We start from the raw sequence: 25,714 nt of genomic DNA, 5'->3' as shown, positions 1-25,714 counted from the left end.
GCCCACTGATGTCCTCTCTGGAGGATTCTCTCACACACACAAACGCACACACACACACACACACAAGGGCTGGAGCATGCATGCATGCATGGCAAGTTGTCGGTTTTCTTACTTTCAATAATTAGCATCACTGTACGATCAAGAGGGTGGAAGTCATTTAGCTGTTAGCAGCTAGTGCCTGTTGCAGCTAACGGCAGCTGCTTTTGGCTGAGCTTCTTATTTCCAAGGAAGAGAACAGACTGAACCAACATCCGAGTCCTTCCTTGTTCATGCCCAGGAATATTACTAAAACGCTTAGGATCATGTCAAAGTTTGGATGTCTCCTTTTTAATACTAGGTTAAACTCTTTTTGAGTACGGCCATTGATTAGCATCTTTGGAGTCCTATTTTCATAGTTCTTAGTTATATCAGTGGAGTTTCTCCAGCTGGCTAGCAAAAAAAAAAAAAAACAGGAGATAAACCACACTGGACTATAAACCGCAGGGTTGAAAATATGCTAAGTAAAAGCCCTGAAATTCAAAGGTAGCGGGTTCTTGAGACTTTTTGATGCATCCAGTTCCGATACACATCCGCTGTTGATTGTCAAAATTGGTCTCTGGGGCCGCCTGAAAATCGAGCACGGCGGGGCCTTTATTGTACGCTTAAAACATCAGGGGTGGACTTGAATCGTTCTGAAAGGGTGACATTTCGGACGTTTTTTTTTTTTTTTCCCTCCCCCATGTGGCCGTACAAAGAGAAAGCCGATGGCGGGCGATCCATCAGTGTCGCGGCGGCTCGCACGCCGCGCACCGTTGTGACCTGGTGGGCGGTCCCGCGAAATCCTGGACCGGTCCATTTAGTCCCACACCAGCGGTGACCCTGAAAGCGCATCCGCCGGCCTCACACTCCACTGCGCAAGCAGGTCACACACACACACACACACACACACATTGTACAGCAGCTGATCAATGCTTCAGACTTGCATGAGTGTGACACACAAACAGGACCTGGGAATGTCATTTCTGCAGGCTAAAAAATACATGAAATGTCTCCATCAAGTGTCTATAAAAACTAGCCGGCTATTATGTATGTATGTATATATTTACGTCTTTAGCCGTCTTTGGCAGTGAATGAGTATTTCTGCGAGAGTACATCGATGACAAAAAAATATGCACATAACCGAACACCTAACATTGAATTTATTTAACTGAAATCAGCATCAGAACCAAAAGGGCGGAGGGCATGGCATCCTTATGGAAACAAACCTGCTCACACACAAAGCTTCCCCGTATGCGTGTGTGTGTGTGTGTGTGTGTGTGAGTGTGTGTGCGTGTGTGTGTGTGCGTGTGTCAGTTTGAATAACGCATGCGGGCACGCATGTCCGCATTTGTGCACATTCATGTACCTTGGGCATCACAAGAGGAAGATCCAAGAGACGGGGGTGGGGGGTGGAGGGGGGGTCCCCACTGGACATCATGGCAACACATTTTCCCATAATGCACCGGGGCCAATCAGAGCGCATGACTGCACACACACACATATTGTATGAAGGCATTCACACACGTGTGCACGGCTAGATTTTGTCTCCCAGCGTGTCTTGGCTTTCAAAGCGGTGGGGGGGGGGGGCATTCATCATTTCCACATGAGGCAGCCTGACACTCATGATAGAAGAAGGCAAATACAGCATCAAAAGAACCATTATGGAAAAATGACCAATCTTTAACTCATTCAATCCAAAAGACCATATTTTGTGTGTCTTATTGTGTGTGTGTGTGTGTGTGTGTGTATTTTTTTTTTTTAAGAGTCCAATTCAATTTCTGAATTTCCTAAACGGTCAAAAACATCTCAATTACTTTAGCTATTTATTGACTAAAGTAACTGATTTGCTTGTTACTTTAGCAACCTAAAATAACCAATTACATTAATAAACATACAAAACTAATTTTTAAAAAGTACATTCAAGTGTTGGCTAAAGGGTCTAAAAATGGATGCCACTAAACAAAATACCAAAGTAGTAATCAATTACTTTAGTACGTACCTTTTTAGAACGTCTTTTAGCAAAACATACGAAAAAATATAAATACGTACATGTAATACTAGTGTTGGGCTACAGCAATGCATCTCTATTATATTTCGCTTAGCCCCACCCCCACCCCCGGGAAAGAGAAAGACAGACCTACAATATTGATAAAGTAATAAAATCGTTTAGGTTTGAGATTTTTTTCCAGCCATTTTTACCCTTTAGCCATCCGTAAACATATTAGACTACTAAAGCAAACGGCGGGGGATGACGTTTTCAATCCAAGAAAATGCCTCGCATAAATTATACTATTGGCAAAGTCTTGCATGAAATCACACGTGAAGCAGAGCAACGCAATTACACTAAGTGCCAAAGCCCCTTTGTGACACAAGAATAAAATATGGCTATGACCGTAGGTGGACACCAGAATCCGCTCCAGCTGAAACATTTACCGGATTTCTCCATGTTTTTTTTCCTCGTTTTCAACCCATATAGTGAAAGAGGTCGACTTATACCTGCGTAGTTCAAAACAGACTCATTTTTTCTGTCATATTATGTCATGTACAGGCTTCAAATGATTTTATATACGTGTAATTGCATATAGTATGCATCCGTTTTAAAGTGTTGGCACAGAATATGGCAAAAATGCCATAATTGCCATAAATGAATTTGTCAACAATGAGGCTGCGTGGCTCATTTTTTGACACATTATGAAAAGGAAAAGACGGCTTGACCTGTCCCTTTCAGGCCTTGAACAAGCCGGCGGGGGTGGGGGGGGCACAGCCAAGGGCAACATTTTAATCCACGCTCTGATGTCACAGCAGTCATCACTTGGCTAAAGAACATCCCAAGTAAGATGATCTGCAAATATTTTCCGAAGACTTCCATTTCAAATGAATTGGACGGGTCCCAAGATGACTATCCGTGGAAGAGTAACCAGGATGTTTGTGCAAATGACAGGCATGAAGGAGAGGATGTCCGGGATTTAACTCTTTCAGTGCCATGGACGAGGATTCTCATTTTTTAAAACGGTAATAAAAACAATAAATGATGGCTAAGGGCGGCTTCAAAATGGATCTTTTAACCGGAGGTGCTGAGGGACCCGTGAAGCAAACTCCCTCTAGCTACTAAGCATCCATAAAACATGAGCTAACCAGAGAGGGGAGGAGTATACGGGAAATTTATTGGAAGCTATGGAAGATATTATTCGAATGGACCCCCGTGCATGTCGCTTAAACGTGGTGTCCGCCAACTGGACAGCGGAAACCTCACAGTCACACTCAAATGGGTTCGCGGGCAGCGCTGACAAGAAACTAGCGGAATTCCCCAAAAAGAAACGCACCTGCGTAGGAGACGCGACAGTGAAAAAGCGCAGGATCTGAGGCATAGCGCCGGAGTTTATCAGCAGTAATTAATAGAAAAGATCGATCCCAATAAGCGCCAACCTGGCCGGGGTCGGCCCGATAATCACACCACGTCAAAATCTACTCCAACCTTTCAAAAATTGTCAGCCAAAAGTAGCAAAAAAAATGGAATGATTCCGCAGAGCACACTTGCTAAGATAGCACATGGTTAAAGGACACACATGAGCGGGCGCATATCCCATAAACACTTGCGCACGCATGAGCGCCTTGAGTCATCTCGGGACAGGACGTTGGGAAGGATAAAGCGCACTCTGCTTCACCGATTTGGTAGACAGCGCGGCCACGTTTAAACCGGAGCTGAGCCAAGAGGACTTTTGGTCCGAGGACAACGCTTCTTTTTATTGGGGGGGGCCATGTCAGATCCACTCAGCGTCACACGTACGGCGCCGAGTGGAAAAAACACACAGGCTAGCGCCGGGCCTTCTTCAAGCGCCGTCTCCTAATCATCGGGGAGGAGAAGACGGCCAGATGTACTCTCCTTATTCATGTCCTCCTGTCAAGTTGGGCGAGGTGAAGCGAAGCCGGGAGTCAGCAACGAGAGGAAAGATAAGAAGGCGGACAGGTTGGGGGCTAAACGGGGACGCGAGCCCGGACGACCATCGCCAACATCCGCTCCTTTCCCGTTTGGTGACGTCACGCTCGTCACTTTGAAAGCCTCGCCGCTTGTTCGCGTAAAAGACGCAGACGAAAGACGCCCGCGTCATGTTTCGAACATCCGCTCATTCGTTGGCTGCCATTGGACGGCTATAGGCGTCAAAGAGCCATTTGAAAAGGCAACCTTGATGTTGGGTTCAGGCAAACTACAACATTTAATAAACCACAAACAGGAAGGAAGACAACTAGGTTCTTTTTCTCGCGAGGTGAGCGGACCTTCTCGGTCGCGTTTCACGCTTCCGCTCCTCATTTATTCAATTGATTGGGGGACGATTTAAACAATCAGTTTGTGACAGTGGGAGCTGCACTCCATGCTACCATCTTCTTTCCCAGGAACATCGAGAACAACGGCGTTCTGCTTTTGCCCTTCGGTGGGGTCGCCTGTCTCTTTTTGAGCGGCCTCAATTCCTTTTCTTCATAAACAAGAGCAACAGGAAACATTCATCCATACTAATGGACCAATGCAATTTCTGCAGAAAACAAATATGGGATAACCTATATAGAAGTCTTCTAACAATTGACAAACTGCAAAATCGGATATCATCGCTGACATACTCCGCGCGCTACCTTGCGCCGACCACCACAGAGACGCACGCCCTATTTTTAGAAAGCGCTGAAAGCCGCTCAGACAGGCAGAAAACATCCAAAAGCGCACACGGTATTTGACTGAAATAATGGCCGAGCGCCAGGTCGGAAAGAAAGGAAAAAAGCGTGGAAATTCATTCATTTCATTTCCGAAATGAGTCTGTCTGCGTTGGGCGCGCACGGACTTCCCTGAGAAGAAATGCCACGGATAAACCCGTACAGTATGTGCCACTGATAAGGTCATGGCTCCAGGAACCATGAGAGAAAACAGCTGGGGGCATTGGCTTTTCAATTTGATGATTTCATTCTATTAAATAATGATTCTTTCATATGACATGCCGACATTGCTTTAAGAGTATAGATTTGAATGGGGATAGGGCCGAGGTCGGGGTATTTCCGACGGTGCGCCCAAACCTCCAGGTGCTCACGGGAGCGCGGCCGCTCGGGTACCACTTTCTTCCCGGCGCCGCTAGGGATTTGGAAACAAGCGCCAAGCGTTCCCACACATATGCGGCCCACTTGTTCTTGTGAAATACACACTGTCAGCCAAGGTAAACACCTTGCAATATTCAAAGTCGACATGAATAATCCAGAGACTGCGTTACGTTCACGGGCCTGCCGCAGCACTGTGACTTCTGTTTCCCCCGGCGTAAAAACAACGGCGACCTCCTAACATGACAGTTTGTTTTTGGGGCAAACTTTTACAAGTAACGCGCCACCGCTCCATGCATCTCGATGGCGGGGTTGCTCCAAGACAGGCGGACCTCTACGTCTTGTTATAAATCTCCCGGCGCTAACTCTGACCTCATGGCGGGCGCTAACAAGCGCTTGGGCTCGGGATTTATCTTCTTCAAGTCCAATATTTGAACTCCGGCGTAGCGCCGCTACGCTCGTGCGAGTGCGAGGTGACTCGAAGGGGACACCAAGATGGATAGCGACTTGTCTTTATTTACTTAACTGCAGATGGGCACGGCATCACCTGGACGACGGCTGCCTTTTACGCTGCATATTTTCTATCATTACATTAAGAGGCGGCGCGGAATAAATAAGTGATGTTGCTCCCTGGAACATTAGCGAGGATGAGCAGAACAATGTGGAGTGAGACTATAAATCGGCGCCGACCCGACAGAGCGAGACCAACGCAAACGAGGCAACGTTGCGGAGCTGCGACAGGCCGCTAAAAAGAACAGGTGCAAATTGGGGAGGAATAATAACTCATTCGCCGCCGGCCCAGCAAAAATCGATTTTTGACGGGTACAGACGTCAACGGCGGTGAATAAGTGACTACAACCATTGCGCGGGACTGGAAATTCTGTCTTGGAAGCTTGAACTCGTCTCCGTCCGTAGTTCCAACTCTCAACTTTTGCACCTGATCACCAATCAGAATCATTAAAAAAAACAAAACAAAACAATAATTCAGCCATTGCATTTTCAATCACAGGACGAACCACCTGTAAAAGCCACCTTGGAAAACCGGATATTTTTCAGCATAACACCAACACGCTCAGACTGTTGGAATACTGTGCCAACACAAAGATAACAAGCCTGATTGCATTTACCGGTGGTGAGTGCACAAGATGTTGGCTCAACAAACTCATTTTGGGCAACATGATGACAAGATTCTTCGCGAAAACTTTTCCCACGGAGGCAGACGACAGCGACTGCTCTCAAGTGAAGCCATACCGTCCTTCCTGCTTACAAAAACGTAATATCAACAACAGCCAGAGGTGACAGCAACAAACAAAGATCAAGCCAAACAAAGAACAAATAAAGAACAGATCTAGAACTAAATCAGTTCCAAAACACCATTTCAGGTGCGCCCCATAAAGCGCATTGATCCACAGTACCCGGGTTGCGGACTGGCGGTTGGGGACCTCTTATCTGAAAAGTCTTTTAATATAACTCGGAAGTTGTTTTTTTTCCCATTCTTCAGATAGCGCTTTCCTTTTTCTGATCGTCTGTTAAAAAAGTTTGACTGACTTGTTCGATTGTCTCGTTGACATTCCCTTTAGCGCAGCTCCACCTAGTGGACGCATTGTGTAAACCCAGCCACTACTGTAGCTTCTATTCTATGTGCCTTATAATGTGGTGCGCCTTATAAATGAAAACTGTTTTCACCATTCATTGGCGGTGCGCCCTAAAATCCGCTGCGCCTTATAGTGCGGAAAATACGGTAAATTATCGTGATGTAAGTGAGACGGGCGTAATCCGCCTCTCAAACGCCCTTGTTGACAAAACACAGGTTTCGGCGAAGACGTCGTCGCGTGCTCAAAATGGAGGCGACGCTTCCGTTGGCTTTCATTTGATTTCTCGCGCATAGGGGGGGCTTGCATTATGCATGCGGAGGAAACGTTGGATCTTCTTCAGCGAGGAGGAGAATCATCTGGCCCGTCTGCCTCATTAACCTACCTCAGCTCCCTTGTGGAGATGGGAAATAACTCCGGGGGGGGGGGGGGGGTCGGGGGAGTGGGAGTGATGTTTGTTTGTTTGTGGAATTTGAAAGCAAATCCCTTGGGGGGGACGCAAGGAGGTGTGCGCGCGTTTTCCAGAATGACTGATGAAAATGGAGATTTTTATCATTTGTCAAGCAGCAAATCGTGTTCCGTCTCGTAGCGTCCGGCGAGATATTAATAAAAAGTATCTTGGTCCGATCGGATCCATTTGCTTGGCTAATAATATGATCAACGGCATTTTCCCCCGCTCTCTCCGGCCGAATCGAGGGTGTCGGAAAATGCCTTTTCTCTGCGGGCCCTTAATGTGCATCATCATGCCGCCTGTTCCCACAGGATCCTGCAAGTCAGCGGATTTACTCAAATAGAAGTCGGGGGGGTGGGGGGGTCCTCTAAGATCCTCAGCCAGGGTTTCAAGGACAATACGTTATCACTTGCCACGGGGTAAAGGCGGGATATTGTGCCGGTTGGACGGCGGACAATCGGACGCGTGTCTCGCACTGGCTGGGAAAGTCAAGGGCGATGTGAAAGGATGAAGAAGAAGAAGAAAAAAATGCTTGCTTTTTTTTTCCCCCCTTTCTCTCTTTAAATCCTCTGCAGTGCTGAGAAAATAAGCCCTGACATCAGCTGTGCGCAAATGTGCCAAAAACGCAATGTACTATGCGTCCGCTTTGTTGTTTTCCGCAAAGAAAAACAAATAGGTTTCCAGTCGTCTGACATTGGCGACACTTGCTACACTCAAACAAAAATAATGGCCGACGTGTTTTGTGTTACGTGTTTTGGGGCTAAAATCCAAACTTTCTTTCCTTGATTTGATGACTTATTTCAATCTCGTGCAGTATTTTGTATCCTTGAATTCTTTCAAACTAGAAAGACCAGCGAGGTGCCATTTGGCACTTCTACAAATGACCACATTTGCAAAATAATGTCGCTGTGCAACTTCTCTTCTGGCCGATTTGTGACGAAGTGACAAAGCGCAGGAAGCTGGCCTTCAGAGCTTCCTGTGCTTCGTCGCTCTTGACATGATTGGCACCATCCAGGAATCAACGATTCAACTTGCACAGCAAACAGAGCGTGTCAATTGGTTTAAGGCCCTCCCTGAATTGATAGCCTTTATAGCGATCGTGATTTTGCCGGGGTAGCATCTCTAAACGACTGTTGGTCCGCAAACCCGGGAAACCAGCAGATCAATAATGTCCAGGAACCGCTTCAAAGATGTCATGCAACACCTGCAATTTGATGACAAGTCCACCCGCAGCGAACGAGTAGAAACCGAGAAGGTTGGTTAGAAAGCCATCAATGGGAATTTCAACTGTGTCGCTTGTACGTCTCATCAAATTGCTCTTGCCGGTAAAGCACTTGAGCGCTGCTAGCTAGTGGCTAATTCATGCTAGCTGACGCGCTAAACGCTGGCTACAATAAAATGGCAGCATAATGAAGTTACTCTTCGGCGTCCTCGATTGGAGATTCGACATGATTTCAGAAGAAAATGATGCCGTTCGTATCGGAAGTCGGGACCACGGTCGCGCAGTAAAAGACGACGCCGGGAACAACTTCAAAATAAAAGCATAGCAAGGTGTTTGTGTCCAGACGTTATTTGGTGTAAGGAGATTTATTTTGAAGTTGCCTAGCCGACGCATTTGTCTGCGTGTTTTACTGTCGTGCAGAACATTAACAAGCCAGCGCATTCTCACATTTTTGGTCTTAATCCCCAAACTGTAGGCGTTTCGAACAATGGCAGACATTTTTGACCGGCGGATATTTTGGTCTTTAATCACAAGCAAAAACCGAAGTTCAAGTGCGGCCCTGCGGCAGATATCCGTTTGCCGACCACCGGCGAGGAAGCCTTATCGAGACGCTCCATAACACTTCAGCAATTGGCCAATCAACTTGCAATCAGGCCGCCGGAGAGAGTTGAAACGGCGAGGCCGTCCAACGCCGGTTTTGTCCAGATAAGGCCCCCCCGCACTGGCGCTGGCGCTGACACAGAGGCTGAATGATTTGCAGAGGCCAGATAACTAGTAAGCATTCGCCCTAATACCGGTCATCATTTCACGGAGCCCGTGTAGCATAAGGTCAGAGGTTAATGTCTGCCGGCCTCCGGCACTGTCCCAGACTCGGTTGAAAGCGGCAGGCATGATTTAGGCTCTCAGCATATGAGCGAAGATTTCGGATGTATTTTTTGGGGCTGGTACCAGATCGATATCCAACTCATTCACTGCCATTGACGGCTATATACGTCAGAGTTACATTTTAGCTTAGCTTTAGCTAACTAGGCTGAGTTCATATCGGATCGGGTCACTCGGTTGGTATGAAGACGGGGTGACGACATCATCGCTGGCCAATGCAAATCTTCGTCCAAAAATGTCCAAAAACTCAAGTGTTGAGTACTCGTACTGGTATCGATCTGAAGAAGGTGGGATCAAACAACACGATTTTTTTTGCAGAGCTGTTTCGTGAATCACTGAAGAAGCAATTTTCAAATTTTGAAGAGCATTTTTTTTGTTCATCCCTGGGATGTTTTTTTTTTTTTTAATTTAACAATAAAATGATATTATTAACACATTTATGCACATTTAATGCAAGGATAACCTTTTATTCTCTTTTTAATGCAAGGATAACCTTTTATTCTCTTCAAGTTTGAAACGTCTGACGGCATTTGAATGCACCATGCAGCCGTCCTTCACATCAGCAGCTATCGGAAGAGATTTGGACTTGTATGAAACTTTTTTTTTTGTTTTGTTTTCTAAATTTGAGTAGCTCATTCCTCCTAGGGTCTATCAGTCATTCGCCGGGAGACAAAGAAATGATGGGCGTCCAACGCAAGTGTGTCCAAACAATTAGCCCACTGATTACGCGCCAGTTTAATCTCTGGCTTTGATGGAGAAAGCTGTCAGGGACGCTCTTAATTATGTGCGCTGCTCATTAGTTCCGCGTCAATGTGGTCCCAGCGGGGAAAAAAAACTACCTGATGTGACGCGGCGCCCTCGTGACCTTTCTTGCTTTCCCAATGGACACAAGAGAGGAAACTTCCAGAAGAATAGCTTTTTTTTCCCGCTGGTTTAATGCAGGAGGAAAACATTCCTTGAGCTGTTTGGCAGGTCCGCCGGGATGCCGCCAGTGTTGTCTGGCCTGGTGACCCCGCACGGCCGGCCCGAATCGCTTCTTACGGACGGTGCGCTTTGCGCTCAGGACCGCAATAACGAGCATGCGGCAAAATGCTTCGCTGTGGAATACAAAACCAAGCTGCGCAGCGAAGCTCGAACTTTTTGTAAATGGCGTAAATCTATGGTCTTCATTTGCGGGGGGGCAGGATAAACCGGGTATTGGTATTTTTCACAGATGCATGCTGCTTGGTCCTGGGGAGAGTTTAAAAAAAATTGCTGGAGTCCCTCCAGGGCAATTTATGAACTCCACTAGAAGAAAATATCAGAAAAGAAAGTCTGCTAGCTTACTGCTAAAGCTGAATGGCATCCATGTTGCGGTGCTATAACCCCCAAACAAAAATGTGCAGCAACACATGTAGACAGAAATTATAGTAGTATTCATGCAATAGCAGGTCCCCATGGCTTTTACCTCTTGAAAATGCACAGCTGTGAACTGGAAGTCATTCCAAGTCATAAAGCAGCAGCCATACCGTACTGATGTGCAAAGCTGTCAACTGGCAAAATCGAACTACTTTTAAGTAGCTAAATGATAAAAACTTACTGACATTTTTTTCACCAAATAATTTCATCGCTATTTCTCCACTACGTTGCCGACTAAAGTTTTAGTTTTTTTTTTTTGTGGACGGCGATAGGGGGTACACAAATTCCATAGATTAAATCAATCATAACTGAATTATAAATGCTATTCATTTCAATGCAAAATGTTAATTAGATGCAAATGAGTTCTTATCAATGCAAAAGGGAAATACCTGGCACAAACCAAAATGCTAACCAATCCGCAATCACAACACACAAACTCATTTTGGCCACATCATAAATGGCAACGTTCTGACAAAGAAATTACAATTTATATCCACTCGCTGGACACATTTCACAGAGAGAAAGAACAACGGGTGTGTCACAATGACGCCGTCTTTCCTGACTACAAAATGTAATACCAAGAGCGGCCAGAGGCGGCGCTAAAAAACAAAGATGAAAGACAAACAAATGAACTGTTAAAGAATACACTATATCAGTAACAAAACATCGTTATTTCGCGTGCGGACCAAAATCACTGAGTGATCATTTCAGCATTTGTTTTTTGGGGAAGGCTGGAACCAAGTATCAGCGTTTCTTTTCAAAAATGTCAGGACAATATCCTGAATAGAGCCTTAGTATTCTCCCACAATGAGAACAAGACAGCATGGCTTTTTGATTCATTCGTCTTGTGTCCTTCTCCAAATGCGTCTCCGTCTGCCAAAGTCATTCCCTTCAATCCGTTCACCTTTGATTAGCGGTAATGTTGCATGAACAACAGTGATATTAGCGGCCGGAAAAGAAGCGGCGATTCAAGGTCGACGCCGGCGCCGTTTCCTTGCACTTTGTTATTAGCACGTGCATCGGTTTCACTTATTTGTTTTTCAGGCGTCAAATGGAATTATCTCAAAATAAAAAGAGTTCACCTTTCAATGAAAATGACAAATAGGGAGTGAAGCTGGTTGACTTTGATGCCCGGATGCTATTTGACTTCCCACTTTGTCCCAACTTTAACCAATAATGTGCTTGAATAAGCTAATTAGCGTTGTTTACCCAATAATGATTCCTATATTTCAGAATTTGCGCTGAAGTTTGACAGGACTTCCTGTCCTAGTTTAGAGAAAAGCCTTCCTCACATCTCCCACCGAAATAGATTTGCGCCGTTTGTTGTTTTAATTGACTGAAGCCGAAGCGTTTAAAAAAATTGTCACCTTCATCAAACATTTCGGGGCCCGCGGCGCCCTCGCTGACACCTTTCATCAGTCGGCAGCCGCGCCGTTGATTTCAACCAGTATTTTCAGCGCTGCTAATAAAACAGTTGAACGCAGTAAGAATCGCGGGGCGTCCTTTGGAAACATTTCCCATAGGAAATCACGGAGAAACAGATATCAGCCGTACTGATTTCTGCAACGTTTTGTTTTTCAAATTAAGAGAAAATGAATGGGAACATGACATATTTTTTCTCGCTCTGTACAAGCCAGAGGTAAAAAAGAAGTGTTGTGGAATTATGAGCTTGAGAGCAAGCTTTTGAATTCAGAGTCACACAAAATTGTCACACAATATTGTTATGCTAAGTTGTCTAACTTAAAAAAGTTAAAGAAGCATAGATGGGCTAGTATGGGGGTGTCCAAACTTTTTTTTTGAGGGCCACATAAAGAAATATCAACAGATGCAAGGACCGCTTTTTTTTTTCATCAATCACACTAAAAAAACAAACAAAACAAATTAATTGCACTTTGTGTTTATATTTGAATGTTTTGCTTAAAAAAAATGCAACCTGAACTGCTGTCCTCAAGAGCAAATAATTAAGGATTTGACAACATATGGGGACAGTTAGAGACCACCAGAAAATCTCTGCACCTGCACTGAACATCAGCCCAATCCCATCTTGATAATCAGAATGAAAACAAAAGTTACTTGTCATAAGATGACCATTTGTAAAGCCCTTACTTGGGAATCATGCACAAAGCCTACCTGTATATGGAAGCATTTGTATACTGTATACAGATAGCATTTTTAAAATATGCCATAAATAAATGGACAGCGGGCCACAAATGGCTCTCGGGACACTTTGGACACTGATGGGCAGAAAAAAAAAAAAAAAAAAATTGGCAGTGCTGCTGCAGGAGTTAGAATGCTTTAAGAAAAACAATGGAGCAGCAACACATGTAGACAGACAATATTGCAACAGGCATACTATTCTTTTCCCTCTATAAAAATGACTTGTATTCTACCAAGTCATTCAGTTGTGAAACTTTTGCACTGCAGTACGTTCAGTATGTCTCTTTTACACGCAATACTTTAGATCCTCTTTATTCTATTGTCTTTTTTTTTATTGATTTATAGAACTACGGCTGTAATAAGCATAAAACTAAGTATTTAAGCCAAAAAAAGGTCGGGGGGGGGGGGGGGGGGCGTCACTCATCAAACAACATTTGAAGGCTGGACAGTAAATTGTTGTGTAGTGCAAATTGCCTCCCCAGAGTTCTTTCCCCCACTGTGTGACCTAAACACACACACTCCCACGCGCGGATGCAAAGGCAGGCAGGCAGGCAGGCCTCAGGGGCCACTTACATAAGCGGCACACAGATGAGGGGGAGCGGGGGCGAGGGGGGCGGGGCACGCCGGAGAAGAAAGGGGCCCAGTCAAAGTTGAACGGGAGCTCCCTATTTGGGTCAAGGCATCTACGGCGTTTGACTTTGGACAACTCTCGGGGCACACAAGTACCGGACGCCCAAATGTGCCGTTAAACCTTTGCCAACGGTATACAAAAAAAATATTTTTTTAATACAACTCCTTTTCTACTATGCAGTAATATGTGTGATTCTGGAAAAGATGAGGTCACATCAAATGTTTTGAAAATTAAAACTTCCAAAAGCTTCAGATACTTTTTCATGTATCTCTCGGTGCATTTTAGCCAACAAATCCAGAAGAGAGAGATTTGTTTTCTGCGTCATCTGCTGGAAAATTCCTTCACTGATGACAGTACATCCATCGAAAAACTATTTTGAAAAGGGGTGGCTATGACGATGAAGTTGCTTCATTCAGCAATGAAGATACTTGTTGTTCCAATTCCTTTGCTCTTAAACTGAAAAGAAAACAGACATGTTCCTGGCAGGCATTCAACTGGACTTGCAGAAACCCTGTCCAAATCTTTATTTGAAAAGCACTGCTTTATAGAACTACTTTTACTTTTAAATAGGAGTAATTATTCTAATATTCTTCGATAATCTTGCTATTGTGTATAAAGGTCCATCAATAAAATCAACAATAACTTGTAGCGCACCTGATTTGACCTCATTTGAACAGGTTTTTCAAAAGTAAGGCTTCAATTATTCCGTATTAGCTTCAATGTCGTTTGACCTGGGGGGATGCACTTAATTATTTTGAATATGACCTTGCCAAGCAAGTTAACAAAATCAGAATGGCTACATTCAGTGCAGTAATGATGCGCCTTAAGGGGTTAAAAAAAAAAAAAATTCAAATAGAGGAGAGCTTCAAGAAGTCAAAACACCGGAAAGCTTCTAAAAGTTGGCGATGGACCAAAATTTGACTATAAAAGCATGAGCCCTACAGCGAGTGCATCTAAAAACGTTTTTTTTCTAAAAAATAAAATATGAATTTGAATCATTTAAAATGCATTTCCACCATTAATTATACGGTAATCAGGGGCACTCAAAACGGTGGCGGGTGTGTGCTTACTCGAATTGAATGTGGGTGCTTGAAACGATAATAATAATATAAGAGTCTATGTATATATGATAATATTATATGATATACTACATATATACATATTTGTGATGCGTTTTCACAAACCAGGCTTATGCCGATGCAAATGAAAATTGAGGTATTGCTATACTGTATTCTAAATCTACACTAATATATACATATATGCATAATTGTAATAGTAATAGTGGTAAACCCAAAAACCAAAAGCCTGATTTATTCTGTATTAATAAGGAAGCGCTTGGAATGGAGGTCGTACATTAAAAGCAAGTGAAAAATGTTCTAATTTTGAAGTGACTGTTTATAGGACGCGAGCATACATTTGGCCTTCACGTTGGGAGGGGGAAAAAATTGCATCTTATATTTACGGCATATACGGTAATATCAGTGTGATTTTCTTATATGACCAAAAAAAAAATCCCATTTCTTCTTCTATCCACCGTACATAAACTTAAGGTGGTCCAATGTATTGGCTTTTATCCCCCAGCCTTCTTTCACGGCATAATCCTCCCATTTTGGCCACATTAATCTGTCACCTCCCCCTCCCGATCCTTTCCTTTTTTTCTCCCAGCCATTTACCCGCGCAGACGGCAAAATGGCCTTTCTATATTTTCCCCGAAGAATCCTCAGACAAATGAGGGAAGTGTATGAGCAGGAGCGCACCGAATGAAAGCCCGCGCAGGAGATAATAGACTTAAATAAGGCGCGCACGCGCACGCAGGCGCAGCAAGTGTGTCGTTTTTCAAGGACACACAAAGCGGCGTGGCCTATGGCGCACGAGCGCCCATAAGAGCCCGGGCGGCGGGCGTGAGTCACGCGCCGCATAGAAACCACTCCAAGCGGATGAAGATGTTTCCGTGAAGGCGAGGTCAAATGAATGTGCGGCGAGCAAGCCCCCAGTGGCCCGCTCGCGTGTTTAAGGGATCGGCGGTATGAATGACATCAAAGATGCTGATGTAGATCAAGTGATTAGCCCCCATTTGCCTGTCGCTAATTACGAGCTCGTAACTGTATCGTGGGACGCGCTTTCGAAGCTAACGCGTGAAAGGAAAAGTGCAAGTTTTCTTTTCGGATTGAGCGCAAACCAACTCGAACATTAAACGACATCTGACAATGTGGTCAAAGTGACTCCTTTGCAGTTTTCTACTGACGAACATTGTCATTAGTGACGCCAACCTTCGGCAGATGAGCCGGAAATAAAACTGAATAAGTTGTAATGAGCCATCTAAAATATAAGATAGGCTTGGGGTTGAAAAGAGATGAAAAGTTCAGAGGCAGACGGCGTTATTAAGCCAAGAGGTGACGACACCTCAATTAGCAAGGAGTTATTCCTTGTTCCGGTTCATTTGCTCTTACTTTGAAAAGAAAACTTGACTTTGTCACGGCATTAAAAGTCATTCGATGGAGGAACCCCGTTCAAACAACAAAAGAGTGTCGAAAGAAGCCATGCGCTACGCTAGTTTGTAGATTCTGCCCCTCGCTGACCCCTGAGCTATCACAGCCATTGATTGGCTCATGTAATTCTGCTCCGATTTGCCTCGTCCAATCAATGGGCCGCAGAGTGGCTTCCTGTGAGTGCAGCCATTAGAGGGAGAGAGCAGGCTAACAATCGCACCATTCCCTCGTCTGCCCATATGGGGGACGGTCTTTGGACACCTGAGCCTCCGCTTTTGGAGCTGCCGTCACATCACGAGTCAACTCAGAAAGCGGTTGATTAAGTTGAAGCACAATTCTTTTCATTGAGGTTGGGGGTTAAAAGGTAGACCAGGTAGGGTGAGTCTACTTTAGAGATATTTGCCTTAAAGCTCTACCAAAACCATGTTTGTGCCACCATTTTCTCCACGGACCTTTCTTGCAGATGTGCGCGCTGAGAATGATTCCGTAGATCAGTTTGGGACCATTTCCAATTTTGAAAAAATAACGGGACAAAAACATGAACAATAAAACGATTCTCAGGACACTAATACATGTGTAATGGACATAGAACATTATGTATGTGTGAGCTGAATGGTAGTAAGTGTTTGTTTACCTTCAATGTAACCGCTAATGCTAATTGTGATTGCTAATTGGTTAGCAAAGGCAAATGCTGTTCAATAATTCATATGTATACATGACAATAAATAATTAGCACTTATATCAACTCACCCTCAACCTTGGTAATAAATAAATAAAAGACAAAAAAAAAGGCTGGGAATGGGGGCAGGCATTACAATTATTCCATTGCATAATAAATCGAATAAATGATTTTCAATAGATTTATTAGTAACGGCCCCAGTGATTATAGTTGCCGACATCAATGATTAACAGTAATAAAATAATAAAATCAGAAGAACATTCCATGACTGGCGTCATATTATCCATCTTTGCATATTTGGACACAGTCAACCGGCTATTTTTGGCCCGAGAGGGGCAATATGATATTTTCTACCGTGAGTCTGAAAAGCAGACATATCCGCGTCATCTTATCTCGGATTTGAAATCTGTCACACACTGGAAAAAAAAAAAAAAAACACACACACACAAAAGTCACGCAGAAAATAACACAAGCTTCGATTGGCAAAGCGAGCTGGCGGCACTTCATTCTGCGCTTGGTTTACACATTGATTTTTCGAACAGCCAATCGCGTCGCAGACAGCGCAAGACGCCGGCCCGCCGACTTTTATGGCCTTTGCACACCCGCCCGCCGCATGAGCATTTAACACACGCGTGACCGGAAGGGGGCAGCTAGCTTTCCCCAGAGATGCCCGCTAAAACAAACACCACCTACTTCGATTACAAAGTGTGTGTGTGTGTGTGTGTGTGCGCGAGTGAAGTCCAACAATAACACACACGTTTGTCTTGACAGGCGGCATGGGGACGCACAACTTAACAAGTGAGATAACACAACACGGTCGTTCCTTTGCATCACATCACAAGTTGCCGCCCCGGTTTCAATTCAACCTTGCAATAGTTGCCCTGACAACCAAATACTTCGTTTACGGCTACCCGCGTCAAAAAATCCATTTTGATTGGCCCGGGAGTGAATATATGATCTCATTCACTGCCATTGACACCCATAGACATCAAAAATCCATTTTAACTGGGTTGGCAGTGAATACTTCAACTCATTCGCTGCCATTGACAGCTACAGATGTCAAAAATGCATTTTATTGGGCTTGGCTCCCACCGACGGCCATAGACGTCAAGATTTCTTTTCAACTGACTAAACAATAAGTCCACCCGCAGAAAAATCAAATAAAAGTGGAAACAACTTATCTCAGTTCACAGCAGCCATATCGCTCATTTGAAAAACTGAGCATTAAGCTCATGGGAACTATGTTGCTAACCAAAACAGCAGCCATAAAGGCATTTGAAATAGGGTCTCGGAATAATTAGTGGGAAGTAATTTTCGCAATTAAATCGTTCGAGTAAACCGCCGAGCCTATTTGAATGCTGTCGCTAACCGAAATTGAGAGGATTGAGACAAGCCCCAACAAACGTTGTCATGGACTGAGCGAGCCACTTACAGGCGTTGGTGACGGCGAAGCTGTTGGCCGTCTCGATGTTGTCCACGTGAGGCACCAGGTTGAAGGGCGCTTCGGAGGCATTGGGGCTGGTGTTGTGCAGAAAGATGGCCAAGCGGAAGGCGGTGTACTCCTGATCCGTGTTTCGGATGAACAGGCCACCTGAGGGGGGAGGCAACGTCAATGCAAAGTTGAGCTCGCGGGAAATTAGCTCAAGCAAGGGTGGACACGAGTCTTGGGACATCACTTTATGGAGACTATCATTCAAGAACTGAAATGTTAAACTCAAAACCAAGACCCAGTGATCACAAAAACAACTTTTATCTACTCCGGCAAGAGTTCTTCAGAACTGTTGACTACTGTCCATTTAAACAACTAATTAATTAAACAAATAAACAGCTATACCTCATGCAACAGTATCTACTTTAATCCGGTCCAGTTTAGCCTGGTGAGGTCAAAAACCGAATACCACAACCACAAGAGTCGAGCATCAGAAATCAGGAACTCTCGCTGCTAATGTACTATTCCAACCTAAACCAGGAATCCAGAGCGCGAAGATTTTAAGACCAAGGACAATTCCATCTTGAACCCGAGACCATAAACGACTAAACCCTAGGATTTCTGCTTATTGCTTCGAAAACCAGAAACCTGAATTGCAAGCCCTTTTAGGATGGGTGACTATCCAATTTGTTTTCAATGACTAACTAAAATATTCTCCAAAATGGCAGTCTAATCACATACCAGAGTCAAATATCAGGAACCTATGGTCTTCCTTCCCAAAGCAAAAGTCCCAACGACGTGCAAGTTATTGAAGAAATCCCGCAGTGTCCTTGTGAAACAGAGCACGGGTTCATCTAATGCGTGCTGGCAGGTAAACACCAGTCGACCAATCGGAGACGGGCCGAAGGGAATGTCAAAGGATTACCGGCTCGTGTTTATTCATCAACCGCTTTTGTTTTTGTTCCGGGGTCGGGAAGGCAGGGGACCACCAGAGCACCCGAGGGTACGCGTGAACATCTGTGCCGCGTGTCATGGCGATCCGTCCCATCCGCCGCTATCCGTTCAGCGCCAATGAGCAAGGCCAAAGGAACGTCTAGGTAGCTGCTGAGCGCTTTCAAATGATAACTAAATTACGCTTCACATACAATTCAAACCACTTTTTTTTTTAATTTAAGCTAATGCACATCGCATGAACACCAACAGGCATTACTGTCCAGAATTTTGGAAGAAAACGACGATTTTAACTCGGCTTGCTAGCATGGCTTGCTAATCGCAAGGCAAACGGCTAGCGTAGACGCCGACGATAATGCAAACGGTCATAATGATGTTCTTCAAGCTGTGATCTCAGCATAAAAGCCGGCGATTGTTTCATCTCCGCCTTCTTGAAATTCCGAGTTAATTCGTGTCCAAAGCTCCTGATTATGGATGTCCATGCTTGAGCAAATGTCAAAGGTTTTTTACCTTGGAGGCAGTTTGTTTCACATTTTAAAAAGGTGCCTTGGGGCCTTAGTTCTTGTGTGTCCTTTCAAGCAAAATGTCAGGGTGTATATTCTCTTTTTATTTTGAAACGCTTGACCTCCTCCAACCTAAAGTTGTTATCAAATGCATGCAGCCTGTGTTAAATTCCCATTGGCGGAAAATCCGAGTAACGAGTCACAAAGGACTTTTGGATGGACAAAGGTCCATCTTTTTGGTCATAAGTACACCAAGTACGAGAAAGTTTCATGATTCGTTTCACTTCCAAGCATGTGTCTAAAATTGTGAATATTCGAAAGAAAATGTGCCAATTTTAATTCGGTTGAAAAAAAAAAAAACAGACGGTCCATTTAAGAATTATGGTATAATTCTTTGAAACGAGGGATATAGCGAGCGGAAGGTCCCCGACCAAACTTTTTCTTTTGAATTGTAAATGTCAGCCTGCTTAAGGAAGGCGTGTAATGTTTGCTTGCATGTTTGCGCTCCGATCCCGCTTTGTTTTTGTTCCTAACTAATAGAAAAGAACGAACCCTAACACGGGCACGCTGACACTAGGGCGCGCTGGCGTGCGACTTTTGTTTTTGCTCATGTTAGAATTCTGTAATTCCGTAATTCCATCCTGTAATTACTTCACTGCCGTGGATGAGAATTCTCGTACAATTCTCTCTTTTAAAATGGTCATAAAAATGAGAAAAATCTTGTCAAATATGTTTTGTTTTTTTTATGGAGGGTAACTGACACCATCTAATACGAAGCCAATTGCGCACTGCATAACTGTGACCAGTGGATGGCGGTGTTGCCATACATACAACACATGCATTACATACTTGTAATTCTAAGTAAGGAATGCAAATCAATCATATGATAGCATCCAGGTTTACAGAGACATAGCACACGATATTCTGTCGGCCTTGAGAGATGAGTAAAAAAAACTCTAGTTTCATTTTCCGATACTGAAAGAGTTAACAAAGGTGGATGAATTCTTTGATTTATGTAGTAACCTGACATTCTGCCAGAGAAGGACATGAATAGCAAAGGCACTCTTGAAAAGGTTTGAAAAGGCGCAACCCAAAGGATGTTTTCACGCAGGTTGTGCTTTTTTTCTCCAGTCTCTCTTATTGTGTGGTATCGCCACGGGATTTCAAAAGAAAAAAAAAAAAATCTGATCCAGGCTAGCAGTGCTACCACGTAAGGATGGAACGCTAAGAGCGCGGCGGCCGCCGCCGCGGGCCGGGCATGGCGCTTTCATAACAGCGGGCGACCCCTGAACTCCCCGGGGCTACTATAGCGTATCCCATAATATAAAGAGACAAGCACAATGATTGGAACAGGCTGTCCTTTGGCATCAGGAAGGAGGCTGCTCCAGATGTCAACGCCATAAAATAAAAATGCAATCATCCGTTTTCTATAGCGATTGTCCGCTTGTCGGGTCAGGAGTGAGCCGGCTTTGGCTGAGCGCGAGCGGGTCCGAAGGCGGCGGCGCCGTGCCGTCGGATCTGAAGCGCATCCTTTTGTTTTTCGCGTTACTAAATCAAAACTGGTTTGATTTTGGCCACTTGGGGCAGATAGCATATCGTTCAACAACATGTCTCAACTTTTTCTAGCTCAATATGACATAAGCTGTTCGATGGATCAAGAATACGACGAGTGGTTACGTTTTTTTTGGGGGGGGGTATATGTTGCAGTGTCGTTTGTGGTCAATTCATTAATTAAAAATGAATCAACATCAAATCGATTATCAAATTAATCCACAACGACTTCCTTCTCGAGTAATCATTTAGAAGCGTCCTTACATAGCATTTCGCTGTAATCGTACAGCAACGTCAACAAACTGTAATACTTCTGATTTCCAAACTAATAAGCCATCAATTTGTTGCGTACAGTAATAACACTCTGGGAGGATTTCACATGGACTTGGTTTCCTCCTCGTATTGGCCCAATGAGGGAAGTTGTAGCTCCAAAATGGCCCCTGACAAAAATGAGTTTGACACTTCTGAGTTAGATGGTAAACTTCAACAAATTTGAAGCATTGTTTTTTGAAGGATTTCATGGTGCGCGCCGCTCAAACGGAAGCAAATCCTACGTCAAGCTATTCGCGGTATATAATGAGTCCGGAGCAAAGCGCAAAGTGGGCCGGAGGCCGTAGCTTTCGCACCCTCGCTAGAGAAAGAGCCTAGTTGGACTGATCCCGCCAATCTCGCTGGAGTTGAACTGCGATGCACGCGCGCACATTGCGTGCACATGCGAGCTGCATGGAGAAACGCGCTCACTTTGCTGCAGTGCGCACACAAACACACACACACACACAAACACGGGAGTAAACGTGCGCATAGCCAAGATTTGCGCGCGCACGTCCAAGAAAACATGTTGCAAGCGACCTTCATTCATTCGCGCTCTGTTCTTGGAATTAAAAAAAAACAAAAACAAAAAAAAAACAGTAGAGTGGCGGCGGCACTTACCGATCTGGACGCTGCTGGGGAAAGCAGCCAGCGACGGTCCCCACAAGCCCCCAAACAGCAAGAAAAAGCAGCGGCCAGACGAAATCCTCATCTTGTGGCGCTTACAAAGTGATTGGCGACATGGGAAGCTGCAGCCGCTGCTCGTTCGACAGCCCGCCGGGCATCAGCAACATCTACACGCAAACACACCAAACCGGCATTTCACAAAGAAAAACCAAGAAAAAGCGTTTAAAAATCCATCTCTGCCTTGCTGTCTCTCTCGCTCTCTCTTTTGATTTTTTTTTTTTTCCCCCTTGGAAATCTTCGGCAGCGGTTTGGACCGTCCAAACTGCATCCAGTCCGGCGCTGGAGCTTTGCGCACAGCGCCACCGAAATGAGGAAGAGGAGGGAGGGGTGGGGAGAGGAAGGGGGGGGGGGCATCAGCCAGAGGCGGCCAGTGAGCCTGGATGCGGCTGCATTCGCGGCACGCATGCGCCGTTTCCCCTTTTTCATGCGGGACGGGGCACGCGGGCTAATTAGCCCACAAACGGATCTAATCAGAAAAGAAACATCATTTTACAAAGAAAATACATATGCACTGTATTAGCGCTTTCAAGCGATTCAAATTTGAACTAATTAATTGAACGAAAGCTACCATAATCAGGATTAATTGCGTTTTTCAATACCCACAATATGTTCTGCAAAGCTTGTTGTCACAGATATTTACCGTACGTCAAATGAAATATTTACTTTCGAAGACTGTTGAAATAGTCTTGCTTGTACGCCAAAGTGTTCAATTGATGTCTTTTAACTTGGCTTTGCATGGTGCGCATTTCCTCCCAAGAGGCTGCTTTTTTTTATCAATTTATGCCATAGTTAATGCTTTACTATAGCAGCCCTAATATATATATATATATATATATATATATATATATATATATATATATATATATATATATATATATATATATATATATATATATATATATATATATATATATATATATATATAGAGAGAGAGAGAGAGAGAGAGAGAGAGAGAGAGAGAGAGAGAGAGAGAGAGAGAGAGAAACATTATTGCAATTATACACTCAAACATACTTGCTAAATGCAAAAAACAGCATTTCTTCCCATAACAACACAGGGTATTGGCCGATCATAAATAAGTTATTCTTTTAGCATTTGGCCTATATTGCACATATATACGTGGAAAAGAAGTAAATGGTTAATTAGTAATTGACTAAAAATATGTTTTGAACAAGTTTAGGGTTATTACATCAGACAAAAAAGTTCATTTTACAATGGAATCTCAGGGTGGCACGTTGTTTTATTTCATATTTCATGAATGTAATGAGGGAAGAGCTACTTTTAGCAACCACATTGCTTTGATGTCTGCGGAATTAATACAATTTAAAGGAAAGGACTAGAGCCTCAGGAGAAAACATTCCAAGGTTTTGTGCCAAGGCCCATAAAAAAAAAAAACATTTGCAAGATCAATAAAGCTGCCGCCTCAGACTTGCTCATTATGAAACCATTCATTAGCTAATCCTCCTGCAGCTTCTTAAAAAAAAAAAAAGAAAAAGGAAAAGAGAAATTTGAAGGCGGGTTCTCGCTGGGCAACATTTGGAAACCTGGAAATCACTCCTGTCGATTTGAACACAAACAATGAGCGAAAACATTAGAAGCAAGATTAACAATTTTATGTTTTGATACTTGTTTTTTTTTTCCCCCAAGCTTCCCTGATGACCTCAAGTGTGAGCGACTTTCAGAATGAATTTTGTGTGTGTGTATTTTTTTTTGCGCAGCAATTCTCCCGGTGCCGAACAGATGGGAATCCCACGCGGGTTTTCCTTGCTCACATCAGTCATTGTGCACGTGTCTGCGACTGTAAAAAGCTTGAAAAAAAAAAGGGAGGGGGCTACGGGGGGGCTTTACTTTTTGAACTGAAACACCTTCAAGCACAGCCTTCCAAAATGGCTCCCGATCGTATCCGTAACGTGAAATTTTGGAAACGTAAGAGTGCATTTGCACCATGTATTGGCCCTCTAAAGAGCACGATGACAGATACATTGGCCGATGATGTAACGAGTCCATTTGAAAGCGTTTAGGGTGTAGCCGGGGTTAGCAAAGGAGACGCGGATCCATCTAACGCCGGCTAATGTGCACTTAACGCTACGTAGGCCTTCTTTTGATGGCTTTCCTCCGGAGCCGGGATGGAGATTCAACGTCCGCCGTCATGGCCGCCGGCCAGGGTCTGTCCTCTGGCTGGCGGCCGACTAGCAGCCGTTAAAAGCTTCGGCCAAAAGTCAGGAAGGTGCGAGATGATCAGGTTTTCATGACGACATTGAGGAAGCCCAAAAAAATGGGGGGGGGGGGGGGGGGGGGGGGGGGGGGGGGGGGGGGGCGCGCTTTTGGCCCTCCTTGGTATCTTTTTTTTTGTGATTTGGACTCCACGGCGCACAATAGAAAAATGGCGCATTATTTGATTGATTTACTGAACATAGAAAGACAAATGTCATTGAAATAAACACAATTCATTACTATAAGTACGGGGATATGTTGAACGGATGGGACGTGTTGGTAGCATATGAAAAATGGGATTCATTCTTTACCGAGAAAAAGAAAAGTAAGTTCCACCCTTTTCCCTTCTTTTGTATTTACCGTTTGAAAATAGGTCACTTGAGTCGCACCACGCTATGTGAAGCTGTGTTTTCTGCACAACAGTGACACAAAAAAAGTCTCGACAGCCCTTCCCTTCGATATAACACAAACAGTGACGGCAAAATAAAATTTTCCGTACAACTACATTACAACAGTGTTCAATTGGCATAATGCTAAGAGGCCACGAGCGTCATCTAGCATAAGAAATTGTTGTCATGTAACAAGTATGTTACATGATAAAAACTCTCGTCCATGGCACTGAAAGAGTAAGGACACGTTGGTCAAGTAAAAGTGGTCCTTAAATCCAGTTTAGACCCAAAGCAAAAGCGTTTGTATAATGTCCTCCACATAAATAATCAATGACTAAATCAAAGGTCAAATAGAGCGGCGGAGAGGAGGTTGTTCCGGGACGGTAAGCGGCGCTCGGGTAAGGGATGACGCCGAGAGCGCCAAAGGAGCCAGGTGAGCCAAATGGAAAGCGACGGCGGAGGACGGGTGCGGGGGGGGGGGGCCTTCGTGAGGAGGCGGACACCCGTCATCTGTTCCAGACGACGTCGGCCGGCCAAACGCGCCACAGGTGGCGCCGGCCCCACGCGACGTTCCTCAACGCCCCCGGCCCGATAAACAATTTGGAGAATTCGAGTCACCGCCGCGAGTCGACATGCGTGGGACGGGCTCTCTGTTTGACCTCGTCGGTGTTTGCGGGAGCTAATTAATTGCACAAGAATTCGCCCGGTGATTGATTGACGCGCAATTAGAACAAAGCCGTCCCGTAATCAAAGACCGACGCGCTTTAGCAAGCGCGTCCTCCAAAATTGCCCGCACCATGAAAACCGCTTGCTCATTTGCATTTTTTTTCTGCACTTTTTTTGCACGGAGCGTAGGTTGGAAAATGCTCCTTTTATCAAAAGAAAGTCTGCACAGGAAGGACGTCTAGAAACCGTGACTTCTTGTTTGCTACTTTTACATAAAAAATAAAATAAAATCTGCATTATACAACAAGTCTGAAGGTACATGAGATTTGAGATCATTTTATGTTGCCATGATGGGCAAAGTAGCTATCTTTTCAAATTAAGAACAAAGGAATTGGAAAATGCACCGATTTGTCTGTCTCT

General features: G+C 44.4%; 1 protein-coding gene across 2 annotated transcripts in view; it reads right to left on the bottom strand.

The window, feature by feature from the left end:
* gria4b (glutamate receptor, ionotropic, AMPA 4b) overlaps positions 1-22,331 on the bottom strand; it is a 50,210-nt gene extending 27,879 nt beyond the window's left edge. Inside the window, exons 1-2 of one of the 2 annotated variants that reach the window (XM_088441586.1) lie at positions 21,960-22,331; positions 18,028-18,186 (exon numbers count right to left, since the gene is read on the bottom strand). In XM_088441586.1, coding sequence (XP_088297712.1) covers positions 18,028-18,186; positions 21,960-22,050 — 250 coding nt within the window. In that variant the 5' untranslated portion in view covers positions 22,051-22,331. The remainder of the gene's footprint in view (positions 1-18,027; positions 18,187-21,959) is intronic. The other variant, XM_088441585.1, reaches the window with a different exon arrangement.
* Positions 22,332-25,714: the final 3,383 nt, after the last annotated feature.

The sequence above is a fragment of the Hippichthys cyanospilos genome, chromosome 18, assembly GCF_059441005.1.
Source record: "Hippichthys cyanospilos isolate Australia breed blue-spotted pipefish chromosome 18, RoL_Hcya_1.0, whole genome shotgun sequence".
Taxonomy (NCBI): Eukaryota; Metazoa; Chordata; class Actinopteri; order Syngnathiformes; family Syngnathidae; genus Hippichthys; species Hippichthys cyanospilos.
Note: the sequence above shows the minus strand (reverse complement) of the source record. Positions and strands in the feature narration are given on the sequence as shown.